The sequence below is a fragment of the Anopheles maculipalpis genome, chromosome 3RL, assembly GCF_943734695.1.
Source record: "Anopheles maculipalpis chromosome 3RL, idAnoMacuDA_375_x, whole genome shotgun sequence".
Classification (NCBI taxonomy): domain Eukaryota; kingdom Metazoa; phylum Arthropoda; class Insecta; order Diptera; family Culicidae; genus Anopheles; species Anopheles maculipalpis.
The window spans coordinates 14,830,663-14,851,365 of NC_064872.1; the positions used below are offsets into that span (position 1 = coordinate 14,830,663).

The window sequence follows — 20,703 nt, forward strand, 5'->3', positions numbered from 1 at the left end:
TTAGCAGACGAAGACATATTAACATCGCGTTTGCAAGTGGTCAGATGCAGATGCGAAATAGGCAAACATACATTAGCACAAATATTTATCACGAACGCTATGGTAAGAGGGAGAGAGTATTGTCCCCTCGTTCCGGTTGGATTAAGGACGTTTCCTTGAACATTGGGGACATTTGTTGATTAATGCGCAAAAGCTAGGAAACACAAAAAAAAAAAACATACAGATAGACATTAGTTTTGTCCCGTCTTGTAGTTAGATTGTTTTTATTGATTTGAACACTCAAACCGCCTCTCGGCGGAAGAAAGCGAGGGTAATGTGAATTTCTAAATTTTAAATCAAAACAATGGCATTTGGTAGTTTTTATATGGTTGTATGGGACAAGATTACGGCGAGAAGGAGATACATAGAGAGAGGAATATGTAGTATTGTTTTAAGGTGTGAAGTTTATTTTTTGGCAAGCAACAGGCTCGGATAACTCATATCCCGAATCCGGTTTGCTTACGTGTAAAGATGGCGCACACACATCCTCATTAGTTAAGGGCCAACCAATCTTTTTTTTTTTTTTGGCATACTTTGCACCTTTCATTCACTGCGAAAAAAGGGACCATCTTCTATTCGGATAAGCATTAGCTTCTTTTGCTGCTATATTTTATCGTTTTCGCTTTGTTTTTTTTTAATTCTTCTTTCCTCTAAGACGACTGTAGTACCGTTAAGGCAACATACACGTTACACGCTAGTTATTATTGCTGATGGATTTATTATAAAATGTGCTGCTATTAATAATATTATTGAACTTATATGTAATGATGAATAATTTCTTTTATTGTGGCTGTACGTGGTGTGCACGTGAATGTGTATGTGCATACTGTACAGATGCATGGGAATACCGAGGAGTCCATGGTGGACGATGGAGATTTGGCTTTGATTTGAAAAAAAAAAAAAAAATGGACGAACCAAACCAAAAGGGTGGTTAGTAGTCTTTGTGTTGGCGATGGCGATCGATAGCGACAGTAAAATGGAAACGATATCCGGTGTTGTTAGAACGTTGGGAGCGTTATTAGTTACATCTTTCCAAGATCGAAATCTATGCAATAAAATACAAACACAATTGAAAAATAAAATCATTATATCTTTTTTGTTGTTCTGGTGTAGGAATATGAGAGAAATAATGCTTAATTAATATGGTTTTGATAAGGAATAAATTTATGAATTTTAGATAGAATAATGAATAATTTTAGAACAAAATGTGTTGTTTGATGGATAAGAAATATGACGAAATCTGGGTACGATATTTTTGATTTTTAGTATTTTGATTTTTTAGCACTTATTTAGTACGAGGTCTCCATGCGATATGCTTGATTCTAACGCAATGTTAAGAACTCTGACTCAAGACTGCCCTGCCATCCCGATCGAATTTAGTGTCTATTTACTATTACTAATTAGCCAAAAGATCTTCTGCTGCTTCATGCACTTACAGTAAAATTTTCTTTCCAACATTCGTCGTAACAAATATTCTTTCGATACATCCATGTAACCGAAGGAATTTGGTTTCATCCGAATTAAATCCGCATTTTTAAGCCTCGAAGCAGTGTAAAGGATATTTCCAAGGAACGGCAAGACCGATGTCAAATACCATCCGGAACGAAACGCCGTAGAGAGGACTGACCATATCATACTACATGGTTCCTGCAGCAACTCTAGAAAACTATTCGATGCCCGGCGTGACCTAGAAAGATCTTTTGAAGCTTGTCTGCCGAATCGAAGATAGGCGTTCGAGGCAGGCAAACAACTGGTATTTAACGATTGTTAAGTGCGTTTGCTAAATATAATTTTAAATCCCATTTTGGAAAGCAGAACAGATGATCATAAAAAGCACGCTTTGATAAAGCATCGGTCTTTCTTTAAGGTAATAATGATGAAAAATCTTATTTAACCAAATTGATTCTCAATAAATTGCGGATTATAGATAAACCAAACACTTTATTTCACTGAAACTTACTTGTGTAAAATCGTCCCGTGAAGAAAGTTACATTACTTCAAGTAAATCATATAGTTATCGGATATTTATAAACAAAGTTTTTGTAGTCATGTTAATCAATTAAATTATTTATTCATAATTGAGTTCGACGGCACGTCGCAAAAACGTTACGTCGGCACGTCGTTCCGTTAAAACAACATGTTTATGTTTTTTGTATGAATTTGTAGCAAAATTATTTTGCATTTCTTTCAGTTATATAAGTTTAGATGCATTTTTTCTACAAAATAGGTGCAAAAATATACATACAAAAGATGATATTCGTCACGTAAACAGTAGCAACTCTAGAAGAACTCTAGTAGAACAAACTTTAATGTTACTCCTATTTATCGAAGCAGATTTTCAAAAAAAGCTTCTTTTTAGCTACAATAAGCATCTATTAAACAATTTAACACGCATGACCTGCGTTAAATCTCCTCCTACTTTTTTCTTCCACAAATGTTTGTTTTTGCCCCGCTTAGAAAAAACACGAATCAGCACCACGCGTTCTTCCATTGGTATTGTTTTACAAATTAGCATTGCACTTCCTCAAAGCAAGGGGTAAACAAGTGCACAGCTAAAGCCTTGTTACATTCGTTTGATTTATGATCCATACAAGCTTGATATTTTTCCCACGTTTTGCGATCAGTAGAATGCAATTAAAGCGACTCAAACGTGGTAATGATGATGCTTGTTGATTTATTTTCTGAAATCATCTGATAATTTGATTAAAAAGCGATATCTAAAATTCATCAAATAGTTTGATTAAATTTTTATTTATCTTTCGTTTCTTAAATTAAAGACACTTTTATCACTTGGAGCACTTGAATATCGGAAGATACATGATAAATCCATTTATACAAACTAGAACATACAGAGAAATAAGATAATATTCGTTTAAAATTTTAAACACCTACTGTACAACGGACAAGGCGTCTCCATTTAGTACCAATGCTTTTAATACAGCAGGTATCGATCTAATTAAAGCTTGTAAATGTATTTTTCACTGTGTTATTTTTCTTTAAATGTGTGTTTGTATGATAAACGATAACGTATGTGAAGCAACTTCTTAAATGTATAGGAAAGATTTGCGTATTTAAAAGATAATCACAGCGCTGCTGCCGGCCAGCTTACTGAATCTAAATCTTAAACTGAATCTTTCCCTTGTGCGTAGTACTGACCATCTAGCAATGGCTACACTAAGTACATAAAACCAGTAGAAAGCAGAAGCTTAATCATATCTACTGAAGCATAAGACCATAAGAAGATTGAGGAAAATGAAAAAAAAATCTCATGCCAGTGTTGAACCTTGTTTTTTTTTAATTTAATCAGTCTAATACAAGAAGTATTGAATCATTAGAAAACGAAATATTCACATTCACTTGTTGGTTAACGATGAACACAATAAACGCTTTCCATTTGTAGTACTGTTCGAGCTAAACAACCAGACCTAATCAAAGATTTCATGAGCTTGTTATCAAAATTCCTCAAGAAATACTCCAATTAGCTCTGATCGTATCACCCGCAGACGACACCATGTTCCGATTCAATAACACTTCACACTGTACTTCAACTCACACTCACTCACTGTATGTACACTTCTATCCAGGCACCCGTTCCGGAAGATAATTGTCTGCACTGCAACCAATCCATTTTCCATCCACTGCTGTGGCTGGCTACTAACGATCCACCACAATCGATCTTACCTCGGCACGAGCCGACCGTACACTGGCAAACTGATGAACCTACCGATCGGAAGTAACCTCTTCCGAGGTGAAATTCAACCCCAACACGCACCAATAAGAAGAATGAAGCCACCGAGAGAGGGTGAAAAAAAGAAAAGCGCCCAAGAAGAAAAACATTATCATTCCGGAAAAGCTCACACTTCATTTTGCTTTTGGGTGGGGAGCGAAAAGGCGGGCGAGAGGGAAGGTTGGCAAAAGGGAAAATAAATCAGAATACAATGTCTCCCAGTAGTTCCCCTTCTGCAGGGAGTTTCTCCATCTCTTTCGCGACCATTTATCCATTCTTCTGCGATTGTGGAAAGCGATAATGAAAACTGTCTGCCGTCCCACTTGGCGATCATTTTCACTGCATTTGAAGAGGGTGATTTGCTGTGAGAAAAGCGGAGTTTGCTATCTATCAAGAACTTATTAACACAATCAGAGTCCGGTTCATCAGCAGCTTCTTCATTTCTGCAAGATCTCGTCGTTTGCGTGGGTCTGAAATCAGGAAGAAAGAAAGAGATGAAAAAACAACCACACACACGTACACAATCATCAGAATGCAATAAGTCAACCGTATCGAAACGAGCTTAACCTCCTCCTAAAGCCCAAAGAGACGTGTTTTTTCCCACGATATAGTAAAATAATTTAATCTTAACATCCCGGACGCGTAGAATGGGGAAATTTTGCTCCCCTTTTTAAAATGGGGAAGGTAGCAAAGCGAGCGCAGGTCGATGCGTAAGTCGTTGCGCATCTTGTTTTAATGCGAATAGCATTAAACAGACGCAGATTCATCCGTAATTGTTTAGGTCGACTTCACCGAGCCACTCCAGAAGCTTGTGTTGATTGTCAGTCGGCGAGCCAGGCGACGTCACGACTTCGGGTGTCTTTTGTTTCCGGACCGGTTGCTCCTGTGGGAATAAGTTGGATTTGGTTCCCGCGAAAATCACGGCACCGTAACGACAAACCTGTTGTCTCGGGTCGGGTAAATGGGTTAGGTTCTTTCACCTGTTGCTGTTCCGGATAGGACCGATAGGACTGTTAGAAGGTCACCGCTTGCTTGCTTTGGACGCGATGGTGTACACGATCCATTTCCGATTGTATTATAATTCTGTCTGCTACTCATCATTCCGGTTGCCGGTTCTATGTTTCGAGGACTCCTCTGCGTTTTTTCACACTGGATTAGTAATTCTAGCGATCGAGTTTTACCATCGACACGGGGTATCCGCTTTTGCGCTTCGTTTGCCTAGTTAGAATTGAATGCTGGGAACGCAGGGCAGTCTTACAGACACATTGGACATTGTTGTCTGGCCGATGCACTGCTGAGTGTGTGTGAAATTTCCATCTTATCTATTACCCTTCTGAAGACGTTCGTTATCCTTTTCTTTCGCGAACTACATCAGGCGGTGCACTAGAAATTTCTCATCCAAACAACGGTGACTCTTAGCATTTGGTCGGTATATCAACGTTGGAACTCCCTTTTGACCATGACACCAAGCAAGCAGGCTTCGGAAAGCAGTTTTCGGTAGTAATCATAATAAAGGTGTATATTTACATGTATAATTCATTGGATTTTCTTAATATTAACGCTTTTTTGCTCTTCTAACGTTGCTTTACTTCCCTGTCACATCTGAAGATCGGAATCTCTCTTTCCCGGAATGCTCTTGTTTAGTGCAACTTTTTTCCCATTGTTTGTGTGTGTTCTTTTTTATCATTTTCCTTTTGCTATTCTTTTCTTCCATCTTAAACACTATTAGTTTTCCATCCTATCACAATGCCCCGCGCTATCTGTGCGAGTTTGGATGGATTTTCTTTAAAATTTACATTTTTTTCTCTTAGTGGGAACCTCTGACTTAATTTTCTTCTCTGCGCACTCATTATGGATCGACGACTTATAAAACAATTAACTGCTTTTTTTTTCTTCGCTTCGTGCTCTTCTTCCTTGCTTTCTCGTCATTATCAGTTTCTTGTGATTTGTCTTCTCTCTTTCTCCCACGGCAGCTTTAACGCACCCATTCGGAGGGATTATTAGTTGATTTGTGAACCTGAACCTATTGTGCACGCCCTCTATATATGCGCGGGACGCCAGCGAGTCGAGCTTTGGTGGTTTTGCGTGAAAATTTCTCTCTATAAACTAGCATAATCTCACGGGGTTAATTTTTCACACGCTGCTCATCATCAGTTCATTACGTTGGTGTTGCCAGCTGACTACTTGGGGGCGGGTAAACATTTCCTACACAGTAGAAGAATCATATTCATTCTCAGGGCGAACACACAAACACACACACATAAACACGTTCAAAACTTTCTCGCCAAAGGAAGCAAAACAATAAGCCGTGTGTATAGGCGTAACGTGAAAGATGGCTTGTCCATCTTGTTTTAAAATAATTCTCAACTACAACTAGCTTTCCTGTACTTTTGTCGCATTTGAAAAAAAAGCAGCTCGTTGTTACCTTTCATTTTACGATTCGTTGCATCTGTTCAATATAAATCTATCTTTGCATGTTTGCCATTGTGTATATGTATATATATAAATCTCTAAAAATAGGTCTTTTTATGCATGTTACTTGCTTTTAGGTGCACAGTTTCGTCTTTACTTCATTACGTGTCTTTTAGCTACAGCCGTACATATATATTTATGCTATGGTAATGTTTGTTTTCCAACTTGCAGGACCAGATAGTGAGAGCGTTTATTTTAGTAACTTTCCAATGGTGTTTGTCTTGCGTTCTTTTTGTTGTTTTTATTATTATTCTCCTTCTTCTTCTTCTTTGCTTAACGATGTTTAGGTCATCGAATGACTTATTAGACTTAGGGACTTGTTCACCAACGGAATATTCCAGTCCAGTTCCAGGAGGGTTCGGAATACCGGACGAAAAGATGAAGTAAATATGGAAATCACCTACAAACGAAAAAGAAGTGGTTTCTTTTTGGAGGGAGGGTTCAAATTATCGTCTTTAAAGAATGAGAATCGACATTCAAAAAATCGACCTCATAAGTCGTATTAGAATCCCAATAAATGGAAGAATGATTGAAAAAACAAACAAAATGAGAAGCCTGGAGGAATCTGACAAAAGAAGGAGAAAGGTTACGGCCATTGATGCCGGCAAACAGCCACGTGCAAATCGATCGATGCACTCTGAATAACACTGTCGAATAAGTAGACTTGCAGGAAGGGAGAATTAACAATCCTGATCATAATACAGATCTCATTCCTTAGGGAACCCTCATAGAGGTTGATGCGATACAGCTATCAATTACATCCGTTAATGAAGTGGGTAAAGTGAAATTGGAGAAATAATGTAGAAAAAATCAGCTTCGATGAGCACTTTTCTCGTGACGAGATGATCTTCACCAAAATGAGCCAGAACTTTAACCTTTAGATTCATATGAAATTCCCTGCCCTTTGTACACACCGCCAGTCGAGGTTTCTTCTAATTTGACGTTTGCTTTTCGATTGTGCTACGGCTAAAAAATAGAGAGGATATTTTTTGTATATTCTTATCTACATGCCTCTCCCCTCAACATCTACCGAGCAATCTCAACAGATTGTCACAGAAACGCATTAGACGAAAGCGATCCGCTATAATTTACACTTGATCTCAACATTTACCTCGTTCCGTGGAGGCGCCTGGTAGTCTGTTAATTTTGCTTAACAAATTATTACTTGATGAAAATTTGTACAAAAAATGCAGTTTCGAAAGCGAAAGACATTGTAGTTTTAACTGAACTTTGAGCAGCTACATTCGATCTTAACAGTTATGCACACCGACCTTAAAATATGATTGATTGCATTGTGCGAAGAGATCGTTTGAGAAATTTGTAACCACAAAATAAGAGTTAGCGAATATCAAAAAACAAAAAAGGGGGGAAAGATACACTATAGAGAACTGATTCAATGGTTTACGAGCTCACGTTAAGCTATATTCACAGAATTACAATTAATGCTAGCTATTTATAATTATTTATATATCCATTTTACGTTGCTAAAATCAGTGCTGATAATACTGCACCACAACTCGATTTCCGTTTTGCTTGGAGTAAAAGTTTGAGCCACCAACGATCAATGTACACCGCAACCCGGATGGTGGTGGTACGCTCGATTATTAGCGACTTGTAGCTATAAATTGATTCTATAGCCCGTAGGACCTAAAGCTTAAAAACCCGTCATTCATTGGCTTTTGGAGTTTGTTTCTAAAAAAAAAGTCAACGTTTTCTCTCTAAATCGATCGTTCGAGCAAAAATGTACACGCATGTTCCAATAGTTTTCTTTAAAGGTATAATTTAAAACAGATTTTCTTCGTTTTTGTTTGCTTGCGGCAGAAGCTATATAGCAGTGCTTTCGTTTCTCGCCTTAAGGTAGGAAGCGACCCGATTCATTTGAATTGAATGGATCAATTTATGCACGTGGAAAAAAATGGGAAGAAAAATTGTGAGGAGGTGGTTGTGCAATCGTGCAATGTATCAAACCAAACACGCTATTGCACCCGTAATTACTGATGCTCCATTCTCATTTGCGTCGGAATGGATGTGAGAAAAGTCATAAATTTAATGTGCGCCGCATACCTTGCCATTGGATGGTGATGAGATGATGATAAAGAAAACCCATGGCATTGGATGGTTTTCAATCAAAGTTATGCATAACAAATACTTCGTACCATGTCAGATTTTACGAAAAATCACTTCATCATCAAGCAACAAAATTCACTCTTTTTTCTTATCACGAAGTGCGTTTCGGCATTGGCTAGACTCCAAAGATTCATATCAATTTTGAATGTCCCGGTGGTTGACTTTATATTGACGTAGGATCTCAAATCCCATCCAAACCGTTCCTCTACCTACAAATAGGTTAGAGAAATTCTAATCAAGGATAGCCTAAAGTAGCAAGTCAAGATCGTCTGATACTGTAGAGCTATTTGATTCCATCTTCATTAATCGAAGTGAATGTGCTGCACATGTTCTGTACCTAGAAATAAAAGGTACAATCATCAGTTATCAAATAAAAATCCCAACACAAAATAGACAATAACGTGAGTCAAATTAAACCTCCCATTTTTCGGCGAGAACGAAGCAAAACCTTAATGTAAGGTGAACGTTCGTTGTTCCTTTCCTGCCAGCTTCTTCCTGGTATCTTTGGAAGAAATACTTAAGCTAAGAGTGTTCGAGAAGCGAATGGGGTGCATCGTTTGCTTTTGTTTAAATAAATATATCCCTACACGGTCACACACAGCTCTACCAATAACCTGCGATCGGAATCCATCCCTTTTGTGTCTGTTTCGCCTGCTTACAAGCATATCATATCGGTTGAGGTTTTTTACGTTTTTAGTTTATGTTTTGCTTACACTGCGCTGCTTCCAAATTCCTACAAATGCAGGGAATTCACTAGTGTGCGGTCCCACCTACTCAGTAGGCCCTAGTCGTGATGTTACGGTAGCCCTCCGCCGTGGGAACTCCAGCTAACATCCGCAATGGATGGTAAGGTTCCGGTGCCGGGCCCACCCGGCTGATTGACTACCGATGTGCTGTTGCTGTTGTTGCTACTGCTGTTGCTATTATTACTATTGGAATTGGCCACCACGGCCAGGGTGCCGGTTGACCCCCGGCGGAGGACATCTTCTGCAGCCGGGCAGGGTGGCCTCGGTCCCGGTTCGGGCGTGTAGGTAAAGGTGAGACCGGTCGCGTAAATGATTCCATCGTTACGCACCAGCGAAATAGGCACTTGCGTGGGTTGACGAACCTGGACAGATACGGGAGGCACAGATAAAAGAGGGGGGAAATATAAGATTTTTAGAACTCGATACCTGTAGCTCTAACTTTAATGTAAATATTTTAATACAAAAGTAAATTTAAATAAATATTCGAATATTTAACATTAATGCAAATCACAATAATAAAATGCCTTTGCGAATAACGCTGTACTGAATGTTATACCTACTTCAGCTATTACGCAGTCAATTGCAAGTAAAACTCTACCAAGCTATCAACACACACACACACACACACACACGGTACGTCGGAGCGCGGTAAAAACAACAAAAAACCCAGAGGCCCAGGCAAGCAATCATCACCACTACTACCACGCCACTATAGCAACAGGTTCCCATCATTATTAAATCGATAATATCAAAACAACGGCGAAACGATGCGATGCGCTTGTAGCCCGTTGACGCTTCCCAAGACATAGAGCTCAGTAAGTTAGAAGTAAGACGGCCGCAAGTTAAACTATGCCTACGGAGGACGATGTTCCGAGTGGTAGTGGTGGTTTCATAAAAGATTTTCCCAAATTTCGCACCAGAGATCCTTGATACTTGGGAGTTAAAGTGAACTAACACGAAACAGCACAAAAAACCCCAAAGCTCAGGCTCAGTCACTGAGACGCTACGGATGCAAACGAGTAGGAATTCATTAGGCGTCTCTATAGCGTGGAAAAGTAAACAGTTACAGAGCCTGTTCCATAACTGACTCTTCAAGAACTTCCTTCTCTATGTGGTAGTGTCGGTTTTCTTGTCCGCCCGTCCAAGCACAAAAAGGGGAAGCATATAATCTGTTATGAATTTTTGATTTCTGCTCCCAACTTTGTTGAGGAATATAACGACAACAGCCTCTCCACTGTGACAGGTGCCAGTGCCGAAGTTCGTTCGCTTTTGTTCTGTGCCTGTTCACTGCCGTGGCATCGTTACTACGAAGGCAAACTGTCGTGTCTTCACCCCGGATGGAATGGTCGGGATTTAAATCCCCGGGCTGCAAAAGCAGTGTAATAGTAGTGCTTGGAAGTGGTCATCACCCTTCCGCTTCGTGTCGCGTGAGAAAATCTTCTTCTGACTTTGATACTTTTTTTGCGTGTATCCATTTTTATTGTTAGTTGTGAGAGTACGAAACAATAGAATACAATTAGTGAGAAGCAGTTGGAAAGTGCTGAAGTGTAACGGTAGTAGAACGACGCGAGAGCGTTCCGAATAAATAACCGACCGGACCGGAAGAGGGTAACAGCAAACCAACAAAATGGATGATATTTTTGGCAAAAAGAAGGAGGTCGTCCCCATTCTCGACCTCTCGAAGTCGAGCGCAACAACGCGGGAAGAGTTTAAGCGTATGATTGAGAAGGTTCCGGACTACAAGATGCGCCCGATCAAGGTACGCTCGGATGAGATCCGGTTCAAGGAGAAGGAGTATGGGTTTAAGATGCAGAAAAAGGAACTCCGGATGCTGATGAAAAATAGTGGCGAGCGGGATAAGCTGTACGCGTACATGGATCCAATCCCGGCCGAGATGCGCAATCTGGTCATAATGGAGCTGTGCAGTGTACCGATCGATTGGAAGATGCTTACGAGCCAGCGGCCCAAGACAAAGGTAGAGGAGGATTACTTTAGCAAGTGAGTTATCGTTACAATTACGATTTAGTTCCTGACGCTCATATTTTCTTGTCCTTTCTTTATCTCTCTCAGATTGGTAGAGCTAGGAAAGCTGCAGATCAAAACAATCCAACGAGACAAGCGGGAAAATCTACTCGCCACCTCGGTGCGCAAGGTAAAGAACCGCTCCGGCATCATCGAATCGCGTGTCTTCACCTGCAACGAGTGTATGGAAGAATTTTGCAATGGGAAAACTTGCGCCGACTTCAACTACGACCTATACACACGGGTCGTACCGAAAGTGCCGCTGCTGAAAACCAACTCTCAGCAACAATTGTCACTCAACGGTGGCGGACTGGGTGGTGGTGGTGGTGGTGGTGCGGGAAGGATGCTGGGTGATTTGCACCAGAAAAGCATCGACAGTGGTAGCGGTACGGCCGGCGCTACAGGTGGAAAGAAGGGTCGTAAGGGCCGCAAGAAGGGCTCTAAAGCGAAGGCAAAATCGGTCGAGGCGGCTGATGAGGAGGGCAATCAAAGTACCGGCGGAAATGCGGCCGGAGGTCACGGCAAGAAAAAAGGCAAACGGTCGTCACGTAGCAAAACGCCACCGAAGTCAAAATCGATGGAAAAGTAATCAAAGGCCAGCCACCCTCAAGGCACTGGGGCACTCTGGCTGAGACTCAACGGTTGGTTGGTTGGTCCCCGGTGTACCACTTCTCCCACTGTTCGATGGAGGAGTTCAAACGATTACTTATGAATGTACGTGTGTGTGTATGCTTGCGTGTGCTTTTTATGTTTTGCAAAGCTTCGAAAGGAAAGAAAATACGACACGTGCAGCTGATAATTCACGTATTCTAGCCAATTATTTCGGATATTTACCGTGGACGTGAAAGGTGAAAAGTTGCATATCGCTTCGAACAATCAGTTGATAGGAAAGTAGACAAAAAAAAAAATAGTTTAAATCAATGCACTACACCAAAACAACATGCTTCGCTTGGTGAGCAAAATCTATTTTAGTTAAGCAATTAATCAAATAAATAAAATAAAATTATTGGATTGCAAGCTAAATAAGTATTTCTGTTTCAGCGTTTTCACGAGCGTACGAGGACAATATTTTTTTCTATTAATCCTGATAAATTAAATACAGAAACTCGACGATTATACAAGGAATACAACAAATTTAGCCCAACCTTTGCCCAACGGATCCCTAGGGTACACACCCTAGGAATCCGTCTAGTATGCAGGATGTCTTCTGCAAGATCGAAGGCCCAAACGTACGCATCTTTGCCTAGAAACCAAGTAATATCATTGAATGAACCTACTATACTGAGTGAGTGAGTGAGTCATTGAAGGAACCTAACGAAAACTCCGGTTCTGCTCTGTGAAGACCGGGGCCGCTATCGTCACGGCTACCGAACCATCCCAAATCGATTCATTCTACCAGACAAATTTGATTCTGTTCCAAAGAAGATCAAGTTAAATTTTCAAACCAAGCATACAGTTGGTCAACGGTTAGAAAATCGCGCCTGTTTTCTTTGACGTTGGTGTTAAAAAATAATTACCGAAGTGTACTTCGAGTCATGTACTTCGCTGGATGAAAACCTACATCCCTGAAGGTCACAACGTTGTCCTAAAAATCCTCCTAGTTGAATTGGGCCATCCGATGATTGATCAAATTTACGCTTTTTTCATCCAAAAATTTATGATTTCTTTTCAATCCGGATATACATAAACTTCAAGTTTTAGTGTCTGTACTTCTTTTAAGAATTTTATATACACAGCCAGGGGTGACACACAAAGCAATTCAGTTTTTTAAACTTCATAAAGTTGAACAACCTCCTGATTGCCGAAAAAGCACTGTTCACACTGTCATGACATTGGATAGCATTATGTGCAAAGGTTTGAATCAAGTAAATGTGTAATTAAAAACAGAAAATTATCACTTAATCAAGTCTTATATCGGTGCAAGCTACCGGAAACGAAATATTTCACAACAGATCTTGTCACTAAGACAACTACTGACACACGACAAGATGAGTGATTCATTGTACTTTCGTGCGAAAAATATAGTCGTATCGCACTCGTCTATCTGTTACAAGACGTTTCTTTACAGTTCGAATTCGCAAGTTGAGGTTTAATTAACATTGGAGTAAACCAAACTGCACTGAGTTATAAGCAAATGAATACTAAGAAGTTGAAAACATTCATACTCACCCATGACCATTCACCGCGAAACTGCGAAATGTCTGGTACAACACACAGCAGCGATTCGGCACACCGGTACATTGTTTCCGCCTCGACATCACCGAACCAGGCCTGCAGCGAGGGTGTAAAATTATCCCCAGTGATTTCCAACATTGCCACGTCGGCTCCACCATTTAAGTGCAGCGAGTTAACGATTGGCACGGGCGTCACTGGTGTCCGAACCGGACCCATCCCTTCGTAGAATTGGTACTCGGCTTTGTCGGTGGAGATGATCGTCCAGCAGGCACCGTCATTGATCATCTCCTTGTTCGGTTCCTTCGGACATGGAGACGCTTGGAATTGGATGATCTTTTCCTGCGACAAACACAGATACATCCGTTCCGTGTCTTTCATGTGGAAGGCGCATTTGTGTAGTTGCGAAACTGGATCATCAGCCTCGAGGAGTGCCATCTGCTTGTCCACCTTACGTATGACTAACCGCGGCAGAGCCATTCCAGTGACAGAACAGACGAGCTTTACCGTCGCACCGTAGTGTACGTAACCATCACGTACCTAAAGCGAAAAATAGAGAGAGAAAAAAGAGCATTTCATTATTAGAGGAGATCAAGCACAATCGATCATCAGCTGGAACCCACCTGAAACTCTTCCGATTCACTCTCGTTATCATCCAACAGATGGATCGTAAAGGCACCCCACTGCGTCGAGCTGGCATGAAAGTGTCCATCCTCTACGTGCAGGTATCGGGTCGAGACGGTTTGCGATCGTAACCGATTGAACAGTGCAACCTTGGTACCGCTCGCAATGCACAGATCGGCATTCTTAAGCGATTGCTTCTTTTTCGATGGTTTCGATATCACCTTGATGCGCTTCGACTGAAACACACCGATATCGTGCCCACTGCCGTAGAACATCTTTACCGACAGCATAAAGTGTTTGCGCTTGTCCGAATCGGAGATGAACAGCGTTTTGGCGGCACAGTACTGTTTCGGGTTGTTCAGATCGAGCGGTTGCATTTCCTGCTCCGGACTACCGATTCCGATGAAGGCACATAGTTGGGTGGACTGATCACTTTCGCCAAGCCGCAGCATTTGCTCCTTGCGCAAACGCCAGCCCTCGCCGAACAGGTAGATGCAGGGTGGTGGACAGAAGAAGCGTTTTTCGTTTCCGTACGATTTTTGGGCGACCTGAAGATAGGAAAATGAAGAAAAAAAAAAGGAAGGAATAAATGTAGGATGCGTAATTAATGAACTTCTAGGGTTGAGATTTGAGTACTGGAGAGCCGCTGTTATATTGCCGTTCATCGAGTACAAGATCGACTTGTTCTATTCGCCGAATAGAACAAGAAAGTTGGAAAATATCCGAGAGTATTCCGTAACGGAAGTCAACCATGGACAAGGTCTTCTCTATGTGGTGAAGACATTCCTCTTCTAATCCATTATCTTCTAATTGATTTTTACTGCCTTGAACTCATGCCCCACGAATAAGATGCTCGTCAGCGACCCGTTCGGCCTGTTGGCTGGATCGAGTGGAGTCAAAACTGTCGGAGATCGGATGCAACCGTGGATGGAAGACTGCAGACCTTAACCGAATTTGCTGGCTGATCAATCCTGAGCAGAGAAAGATGAAGAAGGTTAACTACCGTGCAATGACAGATAACTAAGTTTTCGAAGCAAATCTCAGCCAAGTTTTACAGGCTTGTAAGCATGACAATGACCACTACTGCATGCCAAGTGAAGATGGCGACTTGGGAAACTCTTAAGTCCGTATGCAAACTACCAGGCGTCTACGCCATGGAGAAGTCAATAGTCAGTCTTCTATTCATCCTGTCGATCGGAAGTTCTGTTTCTTTAGGCCAATCTAAAAGACGGTGATGCTAGCTCGAAATTTCAACAGGAAAATACAAATAACGTTTAAAAAGCAGAATGTAGTGATGGCTCTGATGCGTTCATCCTAAGACGGATTATTTAACACGGGAACTTTCTTCTTCTTCTCAGCTTAACGACCTGCTAGATCACGCTGGTCATCAGATAGCTTACTAGACTTATTCATACCACGTAGTTGGAGAGTAAATCCTCACTACAGAGATAACGACCTGAATTGGATTTGAACCTTGGTCCTGTCGTGTGAAGACCAGCGTCGCTGTAATCTTGGGAGCCTACTAGAAAGAATTTTCGGGTTATAAGACGACTGAGAGGACTGGGATTTACATCAAATCCGGACCGTTCCTCCGTAGTGAGGACTTATTATCCAACGACATGGCATCAGCATTAGAAGATCGTTATGTCAAGAAGGACACGACGTTTCAGAGGCTTATCAATTAGCAAGCAAAGGAACCAGCCTGTTAGAAATATCGATTTTTGCGGCATATTAAGTCAATAAATAAAAGAGAATGGTTGTCCTCCTTGAGATATCCCTTTGGATCCTAGATAAAACTAAATTGTTGTTTAGACATGTGTTTTCAACTCTTTTAAAATGATTCTTTGCTATGCGCAACACCAAATCACTTTACACTTACAATTACTCAGGAAATTTTAACAATTCTGTATTAACGTGATGTAATCGTGAATCTAAATAATCGCCCAACAACCTTGCTGTGCAAGCAAATCAGCAAGATCAATACCAGAAATTAACCACCCGTCGGCGGAACATTTACTGCATCTATTAACGCATCTACAGCCAGCAATCAAACCACACGAACGTCTCGCCCATCCTCCTTCCCCCGACACACACACACACAGAAATCGTTCACCAGCCGCAGTTTTAATGCACCGCCATCACTTAATTCAATCAGCTCAATCTAATGTCATTTCCTTCGATAAAAGTTTTCCACTCCATGTGATGTGGCACTGCTGCATGTGGTATTTCTTTTCGTTTCGTTGTTTGTTTGTCTCTTCCACTTCCTCCAAATGTCAATCCTTTGGTCTCGATCTCGAACGCATCTTCCTTTGGTTTCTCACGCTACCCATCAAGCACTGGCCTGGTTTCCCATTACATCCCGCGAAGAACAGCCGAAAGCCGAAGCGACGATGATTTGTCGCTATTAAAAATGTATGATGATCGTTGAGGCAATCTGCTGCGAAAAATACTGTCCTCTGTGTCAGTGATTAGAGCAAACATTGCACGACGTCCGGAATGGTTGAGATTTTCCACAATTATTTCCTCATCTTTACGCACAACAAATGGTGGATTTGTGAGCGGAACAACCTCCATCCATGACACGATTCCCCCCGGTTATAAGTGTCATCTTCTCTTGAAAAAAAGCCCAGATAACCTGCCTGACGCACCAAAAGAAACAACAACAAAAAAGTCCGAAAACAAATTAAACATCGATCTTCACAACAGCGCTCTGTCGCCTTTTAATTCCCTTTTGCACCATCAATTTGCTCAACATTCTTCACGATTTCCCACCTCGTTTCGAGAGGCCGTAGCCGAGTGCTCTAATGACGTGACAGTGGACAAACTAAGTGGTACAACCACCACCAGCAACTACAAAAAAAATTCGGTAGTTAAATCAATCACTATGCATGGGAGTGAAGCTCCAACGAGTGAAGTGGCCTGTTTGATTTTCAGCCCTCTCCTTTCATCATTGTTCATCCATCCCAGCGTTCGGTTTTCAATTCGATCCCTTAATTCATCGTTCCCTCTCTCGGTCGCTTGGGGCAGAGAGACATGGGGAAAACGGCCGGTATGGATCCGATGTGGTTTGTTCAAATTTTCCCACCCTTGGGAATGGGCATTACGGCAGATGATCCCGTCCTGCTGCTTACGGTGTACGGGCGCGATTTACGTGATCGATGGTAATTGTTCGCATCATTTTCACTTTTCCCGTAACTTCTTCATGGCTCGAGGGAAGGAATGTTAACCATCTTACCGGAGTTTAAATCTCGGTGTGAACGAACATGAATCCGGTGGAAATGGTTTCCTTTTCGCGCTGATCTTGATCATTAAAGCAATAAGAGGCATTGCTGTGACAAATTTACTGTGACGATCATGACGATCGTCAATCAAATGTGTAGTTGCTTGAGAGGTTCGTCATTGAACGGGACTCAATTTTAAATAATTTTTTGACACCATAGAATGTTATACGAGATAGCGACGCCGATCTACACGTGGCAGGATCGAGACTTTCCTGCAAATAGAATATGTTCCTACTATTCTCATGAGGCCTTCCGTGACTTGATGGAATATAATTCCATCACAATACGACAAAAGACCTGACAGGCGGTTATGTCAAGTGATCAAAACGATGACGATTGAGAGAATATGTTAAAAAAACGTTTTAAAACAAATTAATTTTAATCCTGTGTTGTACTCACGGTTTATAATGATTGTTTGTGTAATGTCTTGTTAAATTTGAATAAAAAACGAAACTTCTATCTTCGAAACGAGGCTGATTGAAATCGACCATTATTTCCACCATTACTCACTTCAACCAATGCAGGTAAAGTTCCAGTGGTAAGGCAGAAGAGATGTTCAAATTCCATCATTCAACTAAATGGTATCGATGAGGAAAACTATTCGATTTGATAGCAACAAAACTGATTATCGAATTACGTGGCATTGAGCCTTTAGATGACAGGCGTGACCAAGTAGATCGTTAAGCCAAGCAGACGAAGAAGAATTTAAAGAATGTAGGCAAATAATTTATTATTCTTTGGCTGAATATTGGATAGAATTGTAGCTCAAAGATGCATTATTTAATTGCAATAGCTTTCCAACATGTCTGTCTTATGACATAGAAATCATCTTCGAAACATCGTCCAAAATACCTCAAAAATCTTGCCGAATTTCACACGCTGTAATGTCGGAACGCTGGATCTATTCCATTTGATGATATGTTCCTTTCTTCCTGAGTTCCTCAAAGTGCCAATTCCTCAACGTACCAACCCAAACCCAAAGCTCTGTCGCTCACCATCACCATCCCGTCTCGCGAGTGTCTTTCTGCCTTTCTTTCCGGTGGGAAAAAGCACGGTATGTACCATTTGACGGTTGACTTTTTTCCCTCGCAAAATCGATCACGACATCGAAAGTTCCTTCCGCTAGCTAAGCAGCTTCCCAGCCACGATTATAATCGATACGCGAGATGCGCGATGACAAATTCATTTTTCATCCAACGCCGATTACAACCTGGTTGTGGGGCGTTTCCGAATCAATGGAACGGATATTAGACTCACAAATTGCTATCTGTGCTTGTGGAAGGAAATACGAATCAAAGATTTAGCTCCAAAATGTTAATTAGCCCAGCAGACGCAAACAACACTAGACGCTGGGAATGGAATGTGTGGCGCTAACGGGATCAGTAACTTAATGGTTTGACAGAGCTCCGTTAATTCTGTTATCACCAGCACGTCTAAATATTTGTATCAAACTGCCCAAAATAGTTTTCAGGAGAAATAAATTTATTATTTTTAAATCTAAAAATATTTCTTTTCTTGTGTACTCGTACGACGGTATGGTTATAAAGCTAGGTAAGTTGGCAAAAGCCCCCCCCCCCCTAAATACGATAAGCGAAAAAACAAAAACCACCGAAGAGGTGATCGTGGGAACTAATTTCTTTTTCCGACGGTCCCATTACCAGGAAATCCGGCTTGCGTCCGATCCGCACCGGGCCCGTGGCCAATGCAGCTGCCATACGGTTAGGAGGAGGGAAAAAAATCATTAAAAACGAATCATCCACCGAAAAGGGTGGTCCGACGGATTTTTAGAAGCAAACAGAAAATGTATGATAGAGGAAAATCAGACCCACAAACGGGGCATCCATCGTACGGAATGATCTTAACGAAAAGATGACGATCAAGAAACGATCGTCACTCCGTCATCTTGATGACGGGCAGCAGCGAAAAAACAGGTGGAAAAGCTATTCTAGCAGGCGAATGAGCAGGGGAATGAACAGCGCGGCATAAGCTAGCAATATCGCGGAAATAAAAGCTTAAATCGGCCAACCAGACACGTAACGGTCAGGAGATATTAGGAGCCCTTCCTCCCCGGGCGAGTCGCGAGAGAAGGAAGATGCCTGTCACAATACTCAACAATAATTACCTTCGCATGCAGTATAACAATGACCATGTTGTTGCGATCGCGTAGATACTTTTCCATCGCTTCCCTCGTTAGCCGCCGTTCCTCGATCTGTCCGCGAAAGATGGGTGACGTTGCGGACCCCATCCCGGAACCGCCGTTATTGTTGGGGGTCACCGGAATTACGGCCCCGCCGGCACCGAGCCGTGGCAACAGTGCACCACTGCCACCGTGATGCGTCGGTGGACTTGGTGGGGCCTGCCCGTAACCCGGTATGCCGTACTGATGTGGCATGGCTGATGCTTTCTTCGAACGAGCGTCCGGGAGTCGGTGATTTCGTTAGGACGTTCCGTGATTAGAGCGGGAGCGGGTGGATTGTATCCTGGCTTTTATACAATCCTGTTGCCTGACTGGGTACTGGGATTGTGTACTGATCGTCTTTAAAGGCTCGTCCAATGAATGGCTCCACAAGAACTCATAATTTATTCTATAACCTTTCGTAACGATAGCTCATGAGACGGATGAACGGTTCAAATGAACTTTGCATGATGTACTAAAATTAAGATTAGCTCAGGCATGGGGAGAAGGAATTCTCTTGTGTTGATGAACTTTTGACACATCGACCTGACAGTTCGTTTATTATTGTTGTTCTTGTGAAGCGCGATGCAGCGATCGTCGGTCAGTTTTACGCATTAAAAACGCAGTAAGCCGGTTTTTTTTTGGGAAATCACACACACGAATTCACAAAAACACACACGCGCACTCACGTTTTATAGGGAAATGATTAATTATGCCCCTCGTTTAGAGAAAGGCTCGAAGTGAACGATTCTGAGGCCAAATAATTTATTCTCGGTGGGTTTTACACGTTATTAAAATTACTCGAACCGATGCATCGCGGAATGATGATGGGGGGGTACCGGGTTATCACAATTAAATAAAGCTCAAAATCGGACTTTCTCACTCTCACACTAATTCTCACGTCCTGCGAATCTCACTCTTATCACTACGAATCTCACTGTTCACGATGGCAATCACACGCGCGAAGTTCTTTAGCGGCAGCTGTTTCGCGTTCGGGAAGATGCTGCAGTCGCATCGGCCCTTGACAGTATGATGAATGGGATGTGCGAGAGATCACGGGGCTTTGCCACAGCTGGCCCATAGGCAGCGCTAGACCCTTCTGCACGGGAAAATAGCTGTGAGAGCTAAGCACTGAGGGCGGATATTCCTGTTGCATCTGACGGCACTGATGCACTTTTTCCGTTGCTGTGTTTTATTGACTGATCAGCAACAACCATCATCATCATCATCGTCATCATCATCACAAGCGGTAACACGAGTGAGAAACGTCAGTTGAATATTGTCGCCGTTCGTTCTGCCCGCCAGCGTTGTTGCTGC

General features: G+C 41.8%; 3 protein-coding genes across 3 annotated transcripts in view; 2 read left to right on the plus strand and 1 right to left on the minus strand.

The window, feature by feature from the left end:
- Positions 1 to 20,703, plus strand: part of LOC126565285 (uncharacterized) — a 433,172-nt gene that overhangs the window by 358,302 nt on the left and 54,167 nt on the right. The gene's annotated exons all lie outside the window — the stretch shown is intronic.
- Positions 9,147 to 19,686, minus strand: LOC126564441 (recombining binding protein suppressor of hairless). Its single transcript, XM_050221495.1, has 4 exons — positions 19,333 to 19,686; positions 13,929 to 14,477; positions 13,303 to 13,845; positions 9,147 to 9,473 (listed from the first exon to the last, which is right to left on the minus strand). The coding sequence occupies exons 1-4, from the start codon at positions 19,600 to 19,602 to the stop codon at positions 9,162 to 9,164; spliced, it is 1,674 nt and encodes a 557-aa protein (XP_050077452.1). The 5' UTR covers positions 19,603 to 19,686; the 3' UTR covers positions 9,147 to 9,161.
- LOC126565892 (uncharacterized) lies at positions 10,739 to 11,722 on the plus strand. The gene is made up of 2 exons (XM_050223102.1): positions 10,739 to 11,109; positions 11,182 to 11,722. The coding sequence occupies exons 1-2, from the start codon at positions 10,739 to 10,741 to the stop codon at positions 11,720 to 11,722; spliced, it is 912 nt and encodes a 303-aa protein (XP_050079059.1).